Genomic DNA, 17,024 nt, shown 5'->3' with positions numbered 1-17,024 from the left:
CTTAACTTATGTTATACAATGCACCTAATAAACAAGTAGGGCATTTTGAAACATAATGTGCAACCATTTTTACTGTAATTTGCGTACATTTTGTTGTTAACTAAGATGATGTTATGATTTATTGTTTGTTAGTATGCACGTGGACGCTTTGGGCATACCTGGAGAAGGAAGAAATGGGTCTTCGGAATGATGGGAGTTAAAGACAAAAGGCGGAGACTAGTGTTGAAACTAGTGGAGAAACGATCAAGATGCCACCTTGTCCCTCTGATTAGACGGCATTTTAAGTCAGGAAGTAGCATCATGACTGATGAGTGGAGGGCATACAGGAGAGTGATGAGTTACATGGGGTGCAACCACTACACCATAAAGCACAGCAGGTGGTTTGTGAACCCCCAGACTGGCAGTCATACCCAACATAATGAAAGAGCTTGGTCGACCCTCAAAGGACATGTCCGTAGACTGAGAGGAAACCGTACAGAGAGTTTGTTGGAGGAACACCTCAAGGTTCTTGAATGGTCATCTTGGCTTGGCTCTGCTCCCCTGATGGACTGCTTGGATGCTTGTTCAAGAATATACACAAAGCCTTTCCAGTCTGAGTACCATTATGTCTTACCAAGTCTTTAATTTATCTCTGAGAAAAGCTTTTATGTTTAAATATGTGTATCAGTCATAAACAACAGTCATTACTTTATGTCCTAATGTTCTTCATGTGTGAATAAAATGTTTTGCTTGGCTCTTTTGCATCTTACTTTGCATTTGCAAGGCTCCCTTTTACCAATTATAAATGGTAGTAACTCATTAATAAATGGTGATGTGTTTCACACTTTACAGTAAAGCTCGCTTTTACCAATTATAAATGTTAGTAACTCATTCATACATGGCCATAAGAGATGCCAAGAAACATCAAGATGGAAGGGAGGGAATCAACTCAGTGAGCAACAGATACCAAAATGCAGATGCCAAGCAAGCTAGGTAGCCAATATAAGGCTTAGCAGTACAGATAAATGTGGGCTCACTATTTGGCAAGCAACCAGTCACAGTTGCCCTGTTTATCTCATGTCTTATAAAAGCTTATTAATGATGTATAAAGTGTTCACAACCTAATTAATAAATGAATTACAAACTATTCATAAACCCTTTATAAGGGTAGTCTTATTGTAAAGTGGTACCCACACTTTACTGAAGCTTCTAAAAACCAGCACTTTGGCATTACTATGATACTCATGTGGGGAATCAGTTTACTCTTGTCTATGGGAGGTTTTTTAATCTCAAATTGAATTAAAAAAAAGTTGAGTTGCATAACAGTATTATATTACATCATGTATTTACCTGTTGCACAATTGTAGTGAGCTCCAGACAAAGCTGTATCACGTTGTTCCTGGTCACAGAGTAATCTGCAACTGCAGCAAACGGAGATCTGAAAAAGAACGAGCATCTGGAATGAACCATTAGATCATTCTTCCTCTGAGACTAAATCATTGGTAAATCTGAGGGAACATTTCGAAACACGCAACGGTGAACATCAGCACGCATACAAATACACAGGCCTTATGACTGCTTCATTCTCATCCACATTTTGGAGGTTTTTTCTTACTCATTTAAAGTCCGATTTATGAGAATAATATTAGTGATACTTTGACCAATATGTACAGTTTATCATCCACATATAAAAACATTTGTATAAACAACTTCAAGTGTTAAATTTGATATAGTATACAAAAAAAGTATCTTCATATAATGATAAATACTTATGTGTGCAAGCTTTTTTTACATGTTTTATTTTGATTTCAGCTTTTGTAAGCAAATTACATGTTGTCAACAATGATGCATTTAAACAGCAAATGCAACATTGGATATTTAATTTTTTATTAAAATGGATGCTGCAGATTTTAATTGCCAACATAGGAAAAGAAAGAGCATTTCACTTTTGTCTTTTCTTGTGAACATTGTGTGCTTTCAACTTCCAATTTGATCAAAACACACACACACACACACACACACACACACACACACACACACACACACACACACACACACACACACACAAAAATAGATGAAAACACACGTTGGCACAATCCCACTGAGAAGCAAAGGGATAAAGCAAAAATATAAATAGACTTGCTCAGTGCATTTTTACCACCCTGTCAAAGTCTTCTTATATAAGGCCGTTACTCATCTGTTCTTGTCAGCTGATTGGTTATGGACATAACATGAAAAACAAACTGGTCTGTTGGTGGTAAGAAAAATAACTAGTAGCATCCCTAAAATACTACATGAACCAATGCAAGGTTCCAGAAAAACAACAGGCATTCCTATGTTGAAGTTATTTTGAAAAATTAATATTGAACCATCTATCATATAAAATCCAGTCCAATGCAGAGTTTTTATTTTTGCTTGAAAATGCAATCATAAGTAAGTATCCAAGATTAACTTAGATATGTCAGGCTGTCAATCATGATGGTACAACATTTGAGACTTTATCAGCCAAAACCAGTGCTGCTACTGTAACACCCAAATATAAAAACTAAAAAGGGGAAACCTTGCCCGTGTTTCAGTCTGCATGTTTTAATCCCTGTGTTGACACATGTGTTTAACAGGATTACACGTATTACAGGTGCACTTTTTTGCAAATCTCACCTGTCCAGCCACGCCAGAAGGCTTTTGGCCGCAGCGATCAGGTCCACCACGGAGGTAAGGAAGTCGTTGGGCAGCTTGTGGGATGCTCTGCCGTCGTAATGGCCGCTGCGCCGCCTGTCTGTGATGAAGCTCTGCAGGTTCTTGGCAGATGCGTTCAGTTTATGAGAAAGAGTTTTCAGATTCTCAGTCTCCAGCCCATAATTCTAGAAAAGAGAGGAAAGTAAACCCAATCTGTTTGACCAGTTTGTGAGTGTTTGTTTTTGCCGTTTTCCAGGAATTGATCCAGTTCTGAGACAACTGTTGTCATGACATTGCTCTGTGAATAAAAATAGTAACAGAGGAGCCCACTGTGTCAGACTACAGAAGATGCTGCCACATGAGGTAAGAAACCACTGACCCATTCACCCCGCCTGCTCCCCTCCATCTGTCACATTGCATGTGGAGGGATAGCAGAGCAATCATTACCCGGGTACATGCACATGGAGGCCAGTCAGCGTCTGTCACGTTAGTTTCTCGAGAGGGGAGGCGCGGCAGGAGGGTCCACTAATCATATTCAATACAGCAGTGCCGGAGAGACTTAAAGCTAAATCCCAGTTACATAAGGAGCTTTGGGGCTGAAGCAAGGCCCCCTGTGCAGCGATGCGGGATGAGAGGACTTTAGATTCAGATTGCATCTGTGACCTCAGTCCATGAAATCTCCATCCAGTCTCTCTATGCGTCTCTCGGGCTGAAACGTACCCATCTTCATTTCTATTCCACCCTCTCGCCTTCATTAGTGTGAATGCTATGCAACAGCATAACAGAAGTGGACGAGTGCTTGAAATTCACCCAAAGATCTTTTTTAAACCTGCCATAATTCCCAAACCATATACTCCTTGGACATCATTTTTCATGAAAAACGTAAGAAAACCTCTGCTACATTGAACAAATAAATAAAAATGAAGCAAAGAAATTAAACAAAATGCCTCTTGATGGCATGAAGTGACAACAACTTTCAACGTGTCTCCATTAACCTGTAAAGCCCCAAGCCTGTTTTTCAGGTCTCAGGCTCGAAAATGACATTCCCAGAACAAATGACAATAACTTCCCTTCTAAAAGGGGTACATTAATAATATTTTTTCTCAAAGCAAGGATAAACCTGTGAGTCGGAAGTAAAAAAGTCAGAATCAATATAGATCTTTTTTATTTTAAAGGAAATTCAGATTGAACATAGTAAAAAAATGTAAATTATAGTGTCCATCCAAAAATAAACCATTACTTATAGTGAAAACCACCCTTGAATGATGAGATAGTAGACTAAAAGCTTTAGGAATCCTAACTATAACATATAATAAGTACCCTGTATCGAGATTGATGCAAAACAAGTGACATTTGACCTTTTTAGAGATGTTTAGCAAAAACAAAAACACCTCTGGGCAGTGGCGTTTTCTCCTGGAGGCCAAGGGAAGCCAGGCTTCCCCTGATTTTTCGAATTGTAGTTATAATTTTAATAAATAAATAAAAACACTTAGTTTAGTTTCGGAAATTCTTTCTTGTGTGTTGCTGCCGGCCCGTCTCTCCCCCATTCTCATTGAGTATTTTACAAAGAGTGAAACAGCGCCCCTCTAGATGTTACGGGGAAACAGTAGATTGCACTCTCTGTNTGGACCATTAACCATTATCTGAAGTCTGGTGCTGTTTTTCATAGGCGTTACGACAACATTGTGTTTTTTGGCGAGGGATGTGTTTCCATGGAAACGGCATATGGTGAGATGCCATATTTGAAGTAGAGCTGTTGAGGCATGGACCGGTGATATACAGGAGAGGATTGGGGGAAGATCGGACCGTGTCCATTGGAGTTACAGCGACATCGTGTTTTATGGCGAGGGATGCGTTGCCATGATAACACCAAATTATGTAACATCAGATTTTACGTAGAGCTGTTCAGGGCCACAGTGTTAACCATCATGTGATGTTTGGTGGCGTTGAGCATGTCAGTTGGAGTTATGATATCATCACACAGGTGTTTGTGTTTGAGCTAACACGTTATGAAACACCTGTGCTTGAGCTCAGAGATCAAAGGTTTCCATGGTGATGTGCAGTAATCAATGAGAGGAGAGCCTTTCCATTGTTCTGAATGAGAGATGAACCTCTTTCATGTGAACGTTTTGTTGAAGAACCGTAGCAGATATTGGTGAAATTTCAACGCGTGAAGCATCTCAAGGACCCTGAGCGTCTGAAGTGAGCTTTTTGTGTACTTTCGGGTCAATAATGTGGCCTTTTTGGCAGATTAACTAAAGGTGTACGGCTGCTGCTGTGAGGAAAGATCAGGCTGAATTTACAATGGGCCTTAATGGAGACATGTTGAAAGTTGTTGTCACTTCATGCCCTCAAGAGGCATTTTGTTTAATATATTTGCTTAATCTTTTTTAATTTTTCAAGAGATGTTTTCCTAAGATTCTCATGAAAAACGATGTCCAAGGAGAGTAGTGTTTGGGAATTATGGCAGGTTTAAAAAAAAAAATATTATATTAAGCACTCTAGCCTTAACGAGCTGCGCAATACACACTAATGTTAAAATCTGAAGAAGGCCTCTTTACCAAGGTCTGAACAATGTTTAATATTTCTAAACGTATGAATCTGATTTAAAAGTGGTGTACTACAAATTATGTCAGAAAGATGTGTAACATTTTAAAGTTGGAATGAGGTTTCTGAGTGAAAGTATGAAGGAACAACTAAGCAGTTGAATTTGCATGAAGATTTTTCAAGTCTGAAGACTTTCTCCATTGACTTCCATGTTAAAAATGTGATGAATTATGGGATCCCTGGAATTATGAAAGTTATGAATAAGAAAAGTAATAGCAATCAAATCCCGACCAAACTGAACGTTTTGATGTTTGAATGGAGTTTTTGCGATGTGGGATGTGGGAGCAGAAGAGGGACAAAATAACCCGGCGGAATAATAATAATAATTTTGTGCGTAGAAGAACAGATAGTTGGAATGCTGTATCAGCATTCCCCTAAATAAGTATGTCAAATACTATACTATGTGTGGATTCGCCAGTCACACAGAATTAGGACTTACTGTGAGTTCTTTGTGAGAGAATGATGTCTGGCAGTCACTTTGGTGAGCGCGTCGTTAGAAGTGTGTGACTCTCTGTGACTTACGGAGTTCCTTGATAGACAAAAAGCATTACTTGTTGCCAAAGTAAAGCTCACCACTGATCACTGTTAAAGCTAGTTGGCCGTGCGCTATATCTAATAACATTGTGCATTATGTTGCTCTAATAGAATTGAGAGAGGAGATCATGAACCTGGATGTAGCTCTGTGATTACTTTAGACCAGGGCTGGGTAAGCTTTTTCCTATCAACGGCCATTTACATTTTTACAACATCTTTCAGGGGTATTTTTTTCAAAGGATTTATCATCAATTTAAAAATAAGTGATAATACGTCTGAACAACAAAACCGACCACAAACAACTTTCTTCCTTTTATATCATTATTTTATTCTTATTTATGTTCATTTTCATTGAGGCTGACAATTTTGGGTTTAACAGCCTACTGTAACAAGTTATTGTAATTCTTCCTGAAAAAATGAAGCCTTGTCAGTGTTAAAAAAATAACACAATCATATCCTGGATTATTAGATTATGAATTCAAAATTCAGGACATCAATAAATGTAGACGTTAATAACTAAATTAATAATTTAAAGGCATTCTGCGGGTTGAACAGGTCAGCCAGTGGCGTAACAAGGTTGTGACTGACCCCGGTGCAAATATTGTTTTGGGCCCCCCCCCATCGCCCCAAACATAAGCGCACGCTGATGCGCTCACACACACACGGACATACACAACCACTCAGAAGCGCCACATGTAGGCTATCAGCAACAGCCTGCCCTGGCCTCAGACCACTACAGCCTGACAACGCCACAGCGAACTAAGAAGAGGATTACACCTGTTTCCTTGATGTTTGTCTCTGGGGAATGGGCCGGTAGGCCTACATGGACCGGTTGCTATAATATAGCTTTTGATCTTGGCGTCGGGGGTCTCAATAGCACCGTAGAGTCCCCTATCGGTTGGGGCCCTTGGGGGAACTGTTGGACCACCGCCGGGCACTGCCAAATCCAGACACAGCCACGGATACAGCTTCACTTGTGGAGCTAGATGGCAATGATGGTGGTGAGGCAGGTGAGCTTTCGTTAGCCTCCGGCTCCGGCTGCCGCTGCACGTCAACATTGCTAATGTTAGCGCTCGATTTCGAGGACAATGTATGACAAAAAAAACGGTCTAATTTTGTCAGTTTAGCTGTTACATCTCCTTGTTCTTTCTTGTCCTTTCTCTTTTGAGCGCTGCTCTTGTGCTTTGGTTTGCTGTACATCAGGGGTTCCCAAAGTGTGGGAAGGTGAGCCTCCCCTCAGAGAACATAATCACAGCCGCGCTCCCCCCCTCCCAATTATTATTGCTATTATTATTATTATTATTGTTGTTGTTCCTATAATGCAGGGGTATTCAATTGCATTTCAAAGAAGTCCAGGAAGAGAAAATGTCATAAAATGCTCTGTTTTTGCTACCTTTCTCTTTTTGCTGAGCGTCACCTCCTTAAAACATTAAACAATAGCTTTTTTAAACCTCTTTATCTTTAAAACATGTTGAGTTTAAGGATGGCAGCTTCCTCATACGTTGCACTCAGAGAGAAATAGTTGAGACAGAGATGTCTTTAGCAGCAGGGAGGAGTAACGTTTCACCAATGTTGTGAGGTTTACCTGCCTTAGCTATCCGTAACGCCACTCGGTATGATACTTCGGTTGCCTTTGTATTCACAGTGCTAAATGTGTCAATGACATTTTTCTGTGACTGCAATTCCTTGAGCTTCCGGTCAAAAAACTCCTGTGGCTTGGTCACCAAACATGGGTGTTTCGTCTCAATATGACGCCGGAGTTTACATGGTCTCATACTGTCATTAGCTAGTACCGCGTAGCAGATAACACACTGTGGCAGTGGAGTGTCATCAGGACCTAGCTTCAAATAATCATTGTCACAATTCATCAGTTTTCTGAAAGACGCTGTCTCCTCTCTCACTTTAGGTAACTTCACTAAAAATCTATCCATATTTTGCAGCTTGCATACATTTAGCTGATGTTAACTAGCTAGATTTCACTGTTTCTCTTCTCCGTCTTCGTAGGTCAGCTATGTTCACCAACAGCCGTCCACACCGAAACGGAGTACCCAACCTCGTCCATAGTCGTGTCCCTGATGGTGTGAGTAACATGAGGTAAACAGGCCTGTACTAGGGAGGGACATTTATTAACTTAAAAATCATTTACGTGAAGTATTGAAGTGACGACATCGGACCTTGGTCTGGGAGTGGCGTGCGGACTGTGACAGGAGAATAGTCGAAAATTCCCACCCCAACTTAACTGGACAACGGGACGACTCGAGACTGGAGTCACCAGCGTTGATAGCGCCACGTCGGCCCGTTGGCGTGTGCGCCGGGTCTCGGCCGTTTCCCCGGGTACGTTGTTTTTTTTTTAATGTTTTAAAAAAAATTATAAAAAAAAGTTATAAAAAAAATTATAAAAACAACCCCCGGGGTTACCGTAACTGTTCAAGGTGCGTCAGAAGAAGGTTTTCATTGGTTCGTTGGATTTAATTAAACATTAAACATTGACATGTTACCGGAACGAGGCAAGGTACAGTACACTATGGAACACACTGCTCCGTCTATGGCAAATTAGTTGGACACGACGTGACATCGACGTCGTCGTTCAAGCCATCGTATTTTTTTTTCTTTTTTTTGATATATTTTTCATTTCGAACGGTAAATATTACATGTCGTCCCTCAAAGGGTTTCCACTCCCGCGGGGGACGCCCCGCGGTCTCTCGAGTTCCCTCGCGTCGGCGGGNACACATAGACATGTTGAGGGCTGGACCATTAACCATTATCTGAAGTCTGGACGATGTCGATGACGTTGTCGTAACACCTATGAAAAGGGTCAACACAGCACCAGACTTCAGATAATGGTTAATGGTCCAGCCCTCAACATGTCTATGTGTCAATAGTGCGTTTTCCTCAAAAGCCATAAAACACGATATTGCTATAACTATATGAAAATGGTCAAAAAGTGCTCAAACTTCACATGTGTGCTAACAGTCCAGCCGTGAAGACATCTATTTGACAGTTTTGAGATTTTTTCAAATGCTGTTGCCATGGCAACACAATGCTCACCATGAAACACGGTTTTCTCATAACTTCAGTGAAAATGCCCCAAACGGCCTAAAACTTCACAGGTTTGGTAACTATGCAGCCACCAACACATCTAAGCGTATTATGGGGTTTCATCAAATGCCGTTGCCATGGCGACAGATCACTCGCCATCAAGTTAGTTCAAAAGTTTGCAGTTAAAATATTCTGATGCTTTTCAAAGCCTTTTTACTTTATTTTCTTCTCTTATCACACATTCATTCACGACTACATACATCTGAAATGTAACTCCTTCAGCCTACTTTCAGCTACAGAAACCATTCAACTATTAACTTATTCAGCTATTTCAGGACATTGAGCTATACATGTTGTTGTTTATACCTTTTAAAACATTTTCTTTTAAATATTAAGCTTCTTCACCATTTTTCCTACTCTTCCAGTTTAACATTTCAATTTCTCAACAAAATCATTGCAATTCAATTGAGCTGTAACCATTGGATTCAAATCATTTCACTTTTCTGCATTTCTCCGCTAAGTTCAGCAACACACTTGTTTTTTTAAGCTAAAAGCAGCTTTTCTCAACACCACCATAGTTGTGAATATTGGTAGGATAGCAAATATAGATATTAAAGTTTGTTATTAACATCCATGTTTACTTTCAAAACAGGAGTCTAACAAAAGGGACATTTCAGCATCTTGAGAAATTAATCAATAGGGTACAGCAGGTAAAGGACACACTTTCATACATTTAAAAATAATAATAATCTGAAATACCAAAAAAAAAGAGCTTTTCATTTGGATTTACATAGACATTTAGTTACATTTCTCCTTTTAAAAGTTGTGAAGAGTAACATCCCGTAAGTGTTAAATTGCTTAGTTCTAGATCTTCGAATTTGAGGATTTGCTGCTTTTATATCATTTTACTGTAAACCCAGAATTTGAAGTCACATTAGGTTCTGTGAAATAGTTATATATTATCATGTCATGTTATGTGAGGATTAAATGACAATGTAATCTGCAGATTAGTCGATTATGAAATAAATGTTCGTATGCAGCCCAATACTGGTGTTTGAATTTTGAACTTTTGTGTTCTAGCAGAAGCATTAATTAACCAAAAATCATCCCAAACTTTTCAAATCGGAGAAAAGGTAAAGGCTTCTCCCTGATAGAAAACAAATAAATCTTTGACCTAATTATCTGTTCTTGACTGAATTGAGTTTATTTCTTTCAGAAGCTACAGTGCCTTGATGGAGGAAGAGACTCCTGAAAAGGATGTTTCTTCAAAATTAGTTTAACTTGTGTCATTGTGGATTGAATTCATCCAAAAATGTTGTGCAACCTGAATTGTCTTCTGTACTGTGTTGTAAATTGAAGATGTTGCAATAAAAAAATGTATGATAACAAAAAAAACTTGTGTCATTGTGATGCTGCTCACCTGAATCACAAGGTAAAACAAGTCTGAGGTCGCTGCAGTGAGACCCGGGGTGAGTGTTACAATCTGTGCTGATATTAGACTTTTACTACTGACTAGCACCTTAGCCATATCATCAACAGCAGTCTACTATCGTGCTGACACACACAAAACTTTGTGATTCTAAGAGTAACAGCAGAAATCACTTAAGGGGGCCCTTTTGTGCTTGATTTAATCTTAAGCATTTCCCCAATCAAAATTAGAACTATTCCTGAAATGATTTTGCAAAATGAGTAACAGACTTTATAAAAAAACTCTATCAATTAACACTATCAGTTGAAATCTCACATAGACTAATCTTGACACCACATGTTGGGATTAAACCAATTAATTTGTATTCAAAAGCTGAGGAGGAATCAAAATGTGCTACAGAAACTTTGTCAAACAGCAGTGGTCTGGGAGAGGTGACAGTACAGAGTAGTGGGAGGACAGTGTGGGATTTTTGGACTCACCAGAGCACAAAGTAAGTCCACAGCCTCCAGTATGAGCTCCTGGTGGCCGATTCTGGACACTCCCAAATCCTCCAGCTCCTGGTGGGTGATACGCAGCAGCTGGTCCCCCCCTACTTTCTCTTTCTCAAAGGTCTTGATGTACTGCTGTAGGCAGTCGTCCAGGCCTGAGGGATTCACACAGGAAAAACATTCAGTACAGCTCCACAACATGAACATTTTGTTTGTTGGCAGTATCAGACTTTCTGAGCACTTGTGAAACCCCCATTTGCATTTTGTGGCTAGATATCACTTTTCCTGTGAGGATAATGTGTTGATATCTGTAAAGTGTGAGCACAGGTTGTATTTTAAGTGTGAAACAGTCTGTGTCAAGAAAGAAAACTGACAGATTCCTCCTCTTCAACAGTCTTGAGGTGCAGTTTCACCTTTAAACTGAAAGCTTTCAACTAAGACGAGGCTGCTTGTGCTCAGCTAGTGTTACATCTTTCACTGCTGCAGCAGGTGTGAAGTCTTTTGGTGACGCAGTTGATGAAGAGGAGCAGACTTGAACAGAGTCTGATTCTGCATCAGCCATCTACAGCACTGATTTATACCTATTCAACAGAGGTTTAAAACTGTGCTAACACATGTAGCAATAGGGGGGTAGTCATAGTCATACATTCAGGAACACTTAGAAAGTAACTGAATCCAATACAACAACATGACTAAAAACCTCAAGAAATACCATAATGTTGACCCAACTTGCATGTTATCTGCAGACAGGTCATTTCAGTTGCATTGTATTGGACTGCATTTTCATATTTAGCTCTAAATCTGTGCTAACAGTGATAAATGATTTTGAAACCATAAACATTGGATGCTGTTTCAAAAAATGTAATAGAGGTCCATTGAGTCTAAAATGTTTTCTGCAGTTGCATTCCCTTTCATATTATCAAAGACACAATTAAGCTGAAATAGAATAGAAATACATAATGTTCCCATAGTTGATTAATGTGCTCATTGTGTGATTAAGCATTCGGTCTATAAGATGTCAGAAAGTAGTGAAAAATGCCCATCATAATTTCGGAGAGCCTCAAGGTACGTCTTCAAATGATTTATTTCATCTTATTTTCATCTTTCCAAAACTAAAACATTTGTGTTACTTTTAAAGAAGACAAAGGAAAAGAGCAAATACTGAAGAAAATAGTCCTTTTCTGTCTATTGAGGAAATGATTAATTGATCAACCATGTGAGCTCCAACCCATTTTATGTAAATAAACCACATTTCACCATACATGTCACCAGAAAGTGCTCTGAATGTTAACTCGTTGCTCATCTCGTCTTCTCATCACCGCAGACCTTTTACATACATGCGTTTCAGAGCTTTCCCTAAACCTAATCAAGCATTCAGATCGGGTTTAGCTAGCAGCTAAACGGTGGAGAGGAAACATAGGGAGCTTCATGGTTTAGCCTCAAATGTAAAGGCTTAACTAATCAGCCTTTTTACCAAGTTAATTGAGACTCATTATGTCAATGAAGTATTCCCCATGTTGCTATAGAAACCTTGAAGTAGGGTTTTGGCAGGGGTACTCCCTGACCGCTGGACCAAATAAAGAAATGTGTGAAGAGAGGACACAATGCTTTCCAAAAAGTGATGATAGCATGAGAGATCTAGCCGACATGCTGAGTTCATCAGTAATAACTCTAAAACTCCCATGGGATTTGAGATGTTTATATGATATTGAATAGCACCATGTAGCACTATTGTTTATGAATAAAAAGTATTACTTTAAATGGTATGGGGGAGTTAAGAGATTAACACTGATGCTGTTAATGGATGCTAAAGTTTCAATCGGAAATACATTCATACTTGTCCTCCTGTAGCACAATTTTAAAGGAAAGCTTCTCTAGATGGAGTACACTTTGCTGATTGCACTAAGGGATTTTCCTGTCCATGTCATATGCGGGTCAGATTATGAGGCACGCTGAGGAGAAATTAAAAGTGCAGCTCAGACAGCCTGATCTCATTTCTAGATAATCCACTGGTAAGGTAAAAGAGACACTAAACACTGTTAGCATCTCAAAAATGGATTCCTGTTAATCCGACTTTTCATTGATCGCTTTCTTCGACTGTCACTGAGTGAAACAAAACTGAAAGAAAAGATAAAACTGATATACTTCACAAAACCTGAATTATGATAATGCACACTGACAGGAAGAGCAGAGATTATACTAAGCCTGCATAAGTATGCGCCTCCAAACACACACACACTATCAATGACAGTAAAATACACAATGAACACATCATGTGTTTGCACAGATACCACGCAGTAGTTTCACAACACATTTTCAGTGAAAGCAGGATTTTCTTCTCTCTTTTGTGACGAGAAGCTCTTCTTCAGAGAGGCTTTGTCACAGCTGGGGTCTTGCTCACACAAAACACCAGCGGGGGGGAGGAGAGTGGGATTGTGGGAAGGTCACAGGGTGCCCCTCTTTGGCCTCCAGTGACATCATGGAGCGCTATGCTAATAATTGAACCTGTGAATGCTCACGACAAAACGCTGCCAGTCCTGAGGAGCTGAGAATGGATGGGAGACAAGACTGAACCCCCCCCTCCCTCTCCTCTCCCTCTGTGGCACTCTCTGTCCCTCACTTTGAATTACCATTACTGGGCTCTGGGCACAGAATCCTCTCTGCTCCACTTGCTGGATGTGGGACACTGAAGAGCCCTCTCTTATATGCCATCTCCGCTTCTCGCTCCCTGGATTTCTTACTACAAGCTTATTTACAGGTCCTCTTAGATATCATTTAAACTGTTGTGGTTGTTTGCTTTTCTCTACCTACAAAATCACACTTCATTCTTTTGTCTGTATAAATCCTCTATAAAGCCATATACTTTACTGAGCCAGCAAACTTATAAAGAACACCTTGTTCGAAAAGGCAACATCAGAATCAGGTACTTGTAACACACAGCTCATACTAAGAGAGGTCTGGTTCTGCAATCATAATATGTCTGAGCCAGCAGAAAAAGGCCCACAGTCTTAGAATTATGACTAAGAGAGTGCCTGTGTGCGTGTGTGTGTGTGTGTGTGTGTGTGTGTGTGTGTGTGTGTGTGTGTGTGTGTGTGTGTGTGTGTGTGTGTGTGTGTGTGTGTGGAGAGGCAGAAAACATGTATGTGTATGATATGTATGTTTCATCCAAAAAGGGCTGTGGCCTGACACGTGAGCATGTGGCTCTTCTTAACAACACACATCACTAAAAAAAGACTTGTATTTTGCACATTTGATAATAACAGACCTCCAGAGGCAAACATTTTGTAATACAAACAGACAAAAAGCAGAAAATCTAATGAGTTTTCTGTGCCCTGACATTGTGTGGGATATTTATATATTCAGACGATTATCCTCTGAGGAGCCTCTCATCTAATATACCTAACAAACGTATAAAGGAAATAATGCATATGAACAATTATATAGGCCTAGGCCTTCATTCAGTTCATACAAAAGCATCACTTTCCATCAGGAGAGCAGTTGGCCTCAAGAATGCTTCTGTTATTGGATCATATATTTGTGTTCAAACCTCTTTGTCTTTTGGGTGTTTCCCAAATATAAAATGTTTTCCAACTTACACAAGATGCTCTTATGCTAAATAAATGCCTATAATAATACTAAACCTGAGCTCAGCGCTGGTATACTCTTATACCACCATAGGGGTTAGAGTTCATCAGTGGATTTTAAGACTATTTAAGCTACTTGTCAGCTGTGACTTCTTAATGTTTTAGAACATCTGTGGATCAACATTTGGCACAGATGGCTGTAGGCTTTGACAATGTACAGCTATAATAGCTCTTATTCTAGATAGCAGGAATAACCCTTAACCGATTACTTGGAACATGGATTCAGAATGATCCAGTGAGAAGGGTTGTGTTTTTAACTACTGAATCTCTGCTATGTTTCCCAGCCTCCAGCGATAACAAACCACCGAGGGACACAATAGAGGCACACTTGATCTGAAAGGACAAGTCGTCTACAGATTGAAACAGTCTGGAATAAATCGATCAATGATTCAAGGATGTAATTAAAAGCCTCTATCAGCCGCATGCCGATGAGGCAGCAACCCGAGGCTCAGCAGGTGTTTTGTTCCCTTTTGGCATCTCGAGTGAATCTGTGATGAAATGCGTTTCCACTCGCAGCAGAAGACTGTATTCATGCGATATTGCAGTTTGTGAGAACAGTTAGGCTAACATCGTGCCTGAAGCCTTACCTTTCATCCAGTCAACCACTTGACTGGAGCTCCACTTGCTCACAGGCTCCATAACCAGTGCCATAGAGAAGTTTGTCTTCGCGCTTGACAAAAGAAAAACACCCCAAACACGCCCACCCCCCTCAAAAAATGTTTTTTCTTTAAGAATAACAATTACAAATTAAAAAGGATAAATCAGATGGCCCTCAAAATTATTCTGTGGTGGGTTTGAGTGTTTACAAACAAAACGAGGTAGGTCCAAAAGGTCCAAAATATCGCTTTGATAAGCCCGAGTGCAGCCCGGTGGACTTCTGCACATTCCTGCGCTGTATGCTCGCTTGAAAGAGCTCTTTTTACTTGTCATTCATGTCAGGTTCAGTGGCTGTAATGCTGGTGGGTCGCTGTTACTCGACCCCCCCTTCCCAAATACATCCCAGTACCATCCAGTGCGGAGGAGAACAACGCACAGACTGTGTCACTTCATACTGGTGTCTGGAAATGTTGGGTTCGCTCTGAGCATCCTCCCTCACACACAGACATAGAGTCACAGCCCTCACCGTACGAATTGTGTTGTATGAGGGGCGATTAGTGCCACAGAAAGAGGCAGGGGGAATTAATGACATCCAGTTTATGAATGTTGATAATAAAAACAGTCCAGTAAATGAACAGCTTGGCTGAGCTGCAGAACTATGTTGCATTGCAGTTCACGCATGAGCATGCACAATTTATAAGAATGTTAAAAGACAAGTGTGTATAATTTTGGGGGATTTAGTAGCAGAAAAGCATTGAATACAATATTCATAACCATATATTTTTAAAGTCTATGGTCTCCAGACACTAATAATTAATGTATTTTGTTATGAACCCTATACGTAGAAAGTGGGCACGATTCCGCACCATGTTTCTACAATAACCCACAACAAACAAGAGGCCTTTCATGTTCCTTTGTTTCCTGAAGTCCACTATATGTTCACCATCACGCTTAGAAAGGGATATTTTTGCAACCGCATTCCTTTAGGTATTATTGAATCCTTCACACATGTCACTGTCCATAATAAATCTTTCTTTTAAGGAACTGTGCTGGTGGGACAATACCAGACCACAACAAAGAACCCATGAGTTGCCAATGCCAGAAAAAGGACATGACCCATAATTGGCTTCCCAGCCATAGAAATGTGAATGGATCAAGCTGAGAGCATTGCATCCATGGATTGGGTCCAGGTCTGAATGAGGGAATGTTTTTAATAGTTTTTCTGGATGTTCATATGGGGCACAACAAGCGATTGCACTCGTTCAACTTTGTTTCTGCAAGCACGATACGCACTTATTGCAGAAACAATACATTATTTCTCCATAATATATACAGCAATATAGAACATGCAACCTGAGCCACCAATTAATCCATTCAACACAATGACCAGGCTGACAATGATTCCGCTTCCTTCTCCATCAGTCCTTCGGGCACTAACCACCTCTCATACACTCCAATGTTTCCTCCTGCCGTCTTTGTCGCTGCTCACGCCTCCATCACACAAAGCGCAGTGTAGCGGTCACTAACGAGACAAGGAAGCGGACATGCGCCTCGCTTTTTTCATGTCTTGGTAAACAGCCTCAGGGTCTAAGCGTATGACTGCATGGACAATCCATTAAATGCTAAACTGAATCTCTTACCATCTATTTAAAGAAATAAATACACTGATGATGCACACTCTACATTTCCATGATATCTGTTATAATTTAGTAATCACGATATTTAAAGTAGGCCTAGCTTATTATGTCCATCATCTTGGTAAAATAAAAGTCTACAGCATGAATACATTTGAAAAAGTATTCATTTGAAATCAATAGGCTGCATTCAAATGTAAAACTCTCAGACAAAGCATGCTGTGTCTGAAAAAAACATGTTTGACTTTTTGCAAGTGTTGCCAACGGTACAAGCAGGTGAATGAGCCAATAAAGCATAAACCCAAGCAGGGCTAGCAATGACATTCAACATAATCGATAAAGAAACATGGAGAGGAAGCTTTTCTGTGTGAAGCTTGATAATGTGGCAGGACAAGCG

At 40.0% G+C, this 17,024-nt stretch overlaps 1 protein-coding gene across 6 annotated transcripts in view; it reads right to left on the bottom strand.

Annotated features, from left to right (window-relative positions):
- The window catches only part of LOC104954719 (connector enhancer of kinase suppressor of ras 2-like), a 36,300-nt gene extending 20,840 nt beyond the window's left edge, over window positions 1-15,460 (bottom strand). For 3 of the 6 annotated variants that reach the window (XM_010781901.1, XM_010781926.1, XM_010781907.1), the window contains exons 1-4: window positions 14,984-15,460; window positions 10,744-10,907; window positions 2,638-2,840; window positions 1,330-1,435 (exon numbers count right to left, since the gene is read on the bottom strand). In XM_010781901.1, coding sequence (XP_010780203.1) covers window positions 1,330-1,435; window positions 2,638-2,840; window positions 10,744-10,907; window positions 14,984-15,047 — 537 coding nt within the window. In that variant the 5' untranslated portion in view covers window positions 15,048-15,460. The remainder of the gene's footprint in view (window positions 1-1,329; window positions 1,436-2,637; window positions 2,841-10,743; window positions 10,908-14,983) is intronic. The other 3 variants (XM_010781911.1, XM_010781935.1, XM_010781918.1) reach the window with 1 other exon arrangement.
- Window positions 15,461-17,024: the final 1,564 nt, after the last annotated feature.

The sequence above is a fragment of the Notothenia coriiceps genome, unplaced genomic scaffold (assembly GCF_000735185.1).
Source record: "Notothenia coriiceps isolate Sejong01 unplaced genomic scaffold, NC01 NC01_scaffold00000493, whole genome shotgun sequence".
NCBI classification, from domain to species: Eukaryota; Metazoa; Chordata; class Actinopteri; order Perciformes; family Nototheniidae; genus Notothenia; species Notothenia coriiceps.
Note: the sequence above shows the minus strand (reverse complement) of the source record. Positions and strands in the feature narration are given on the sequence as shown.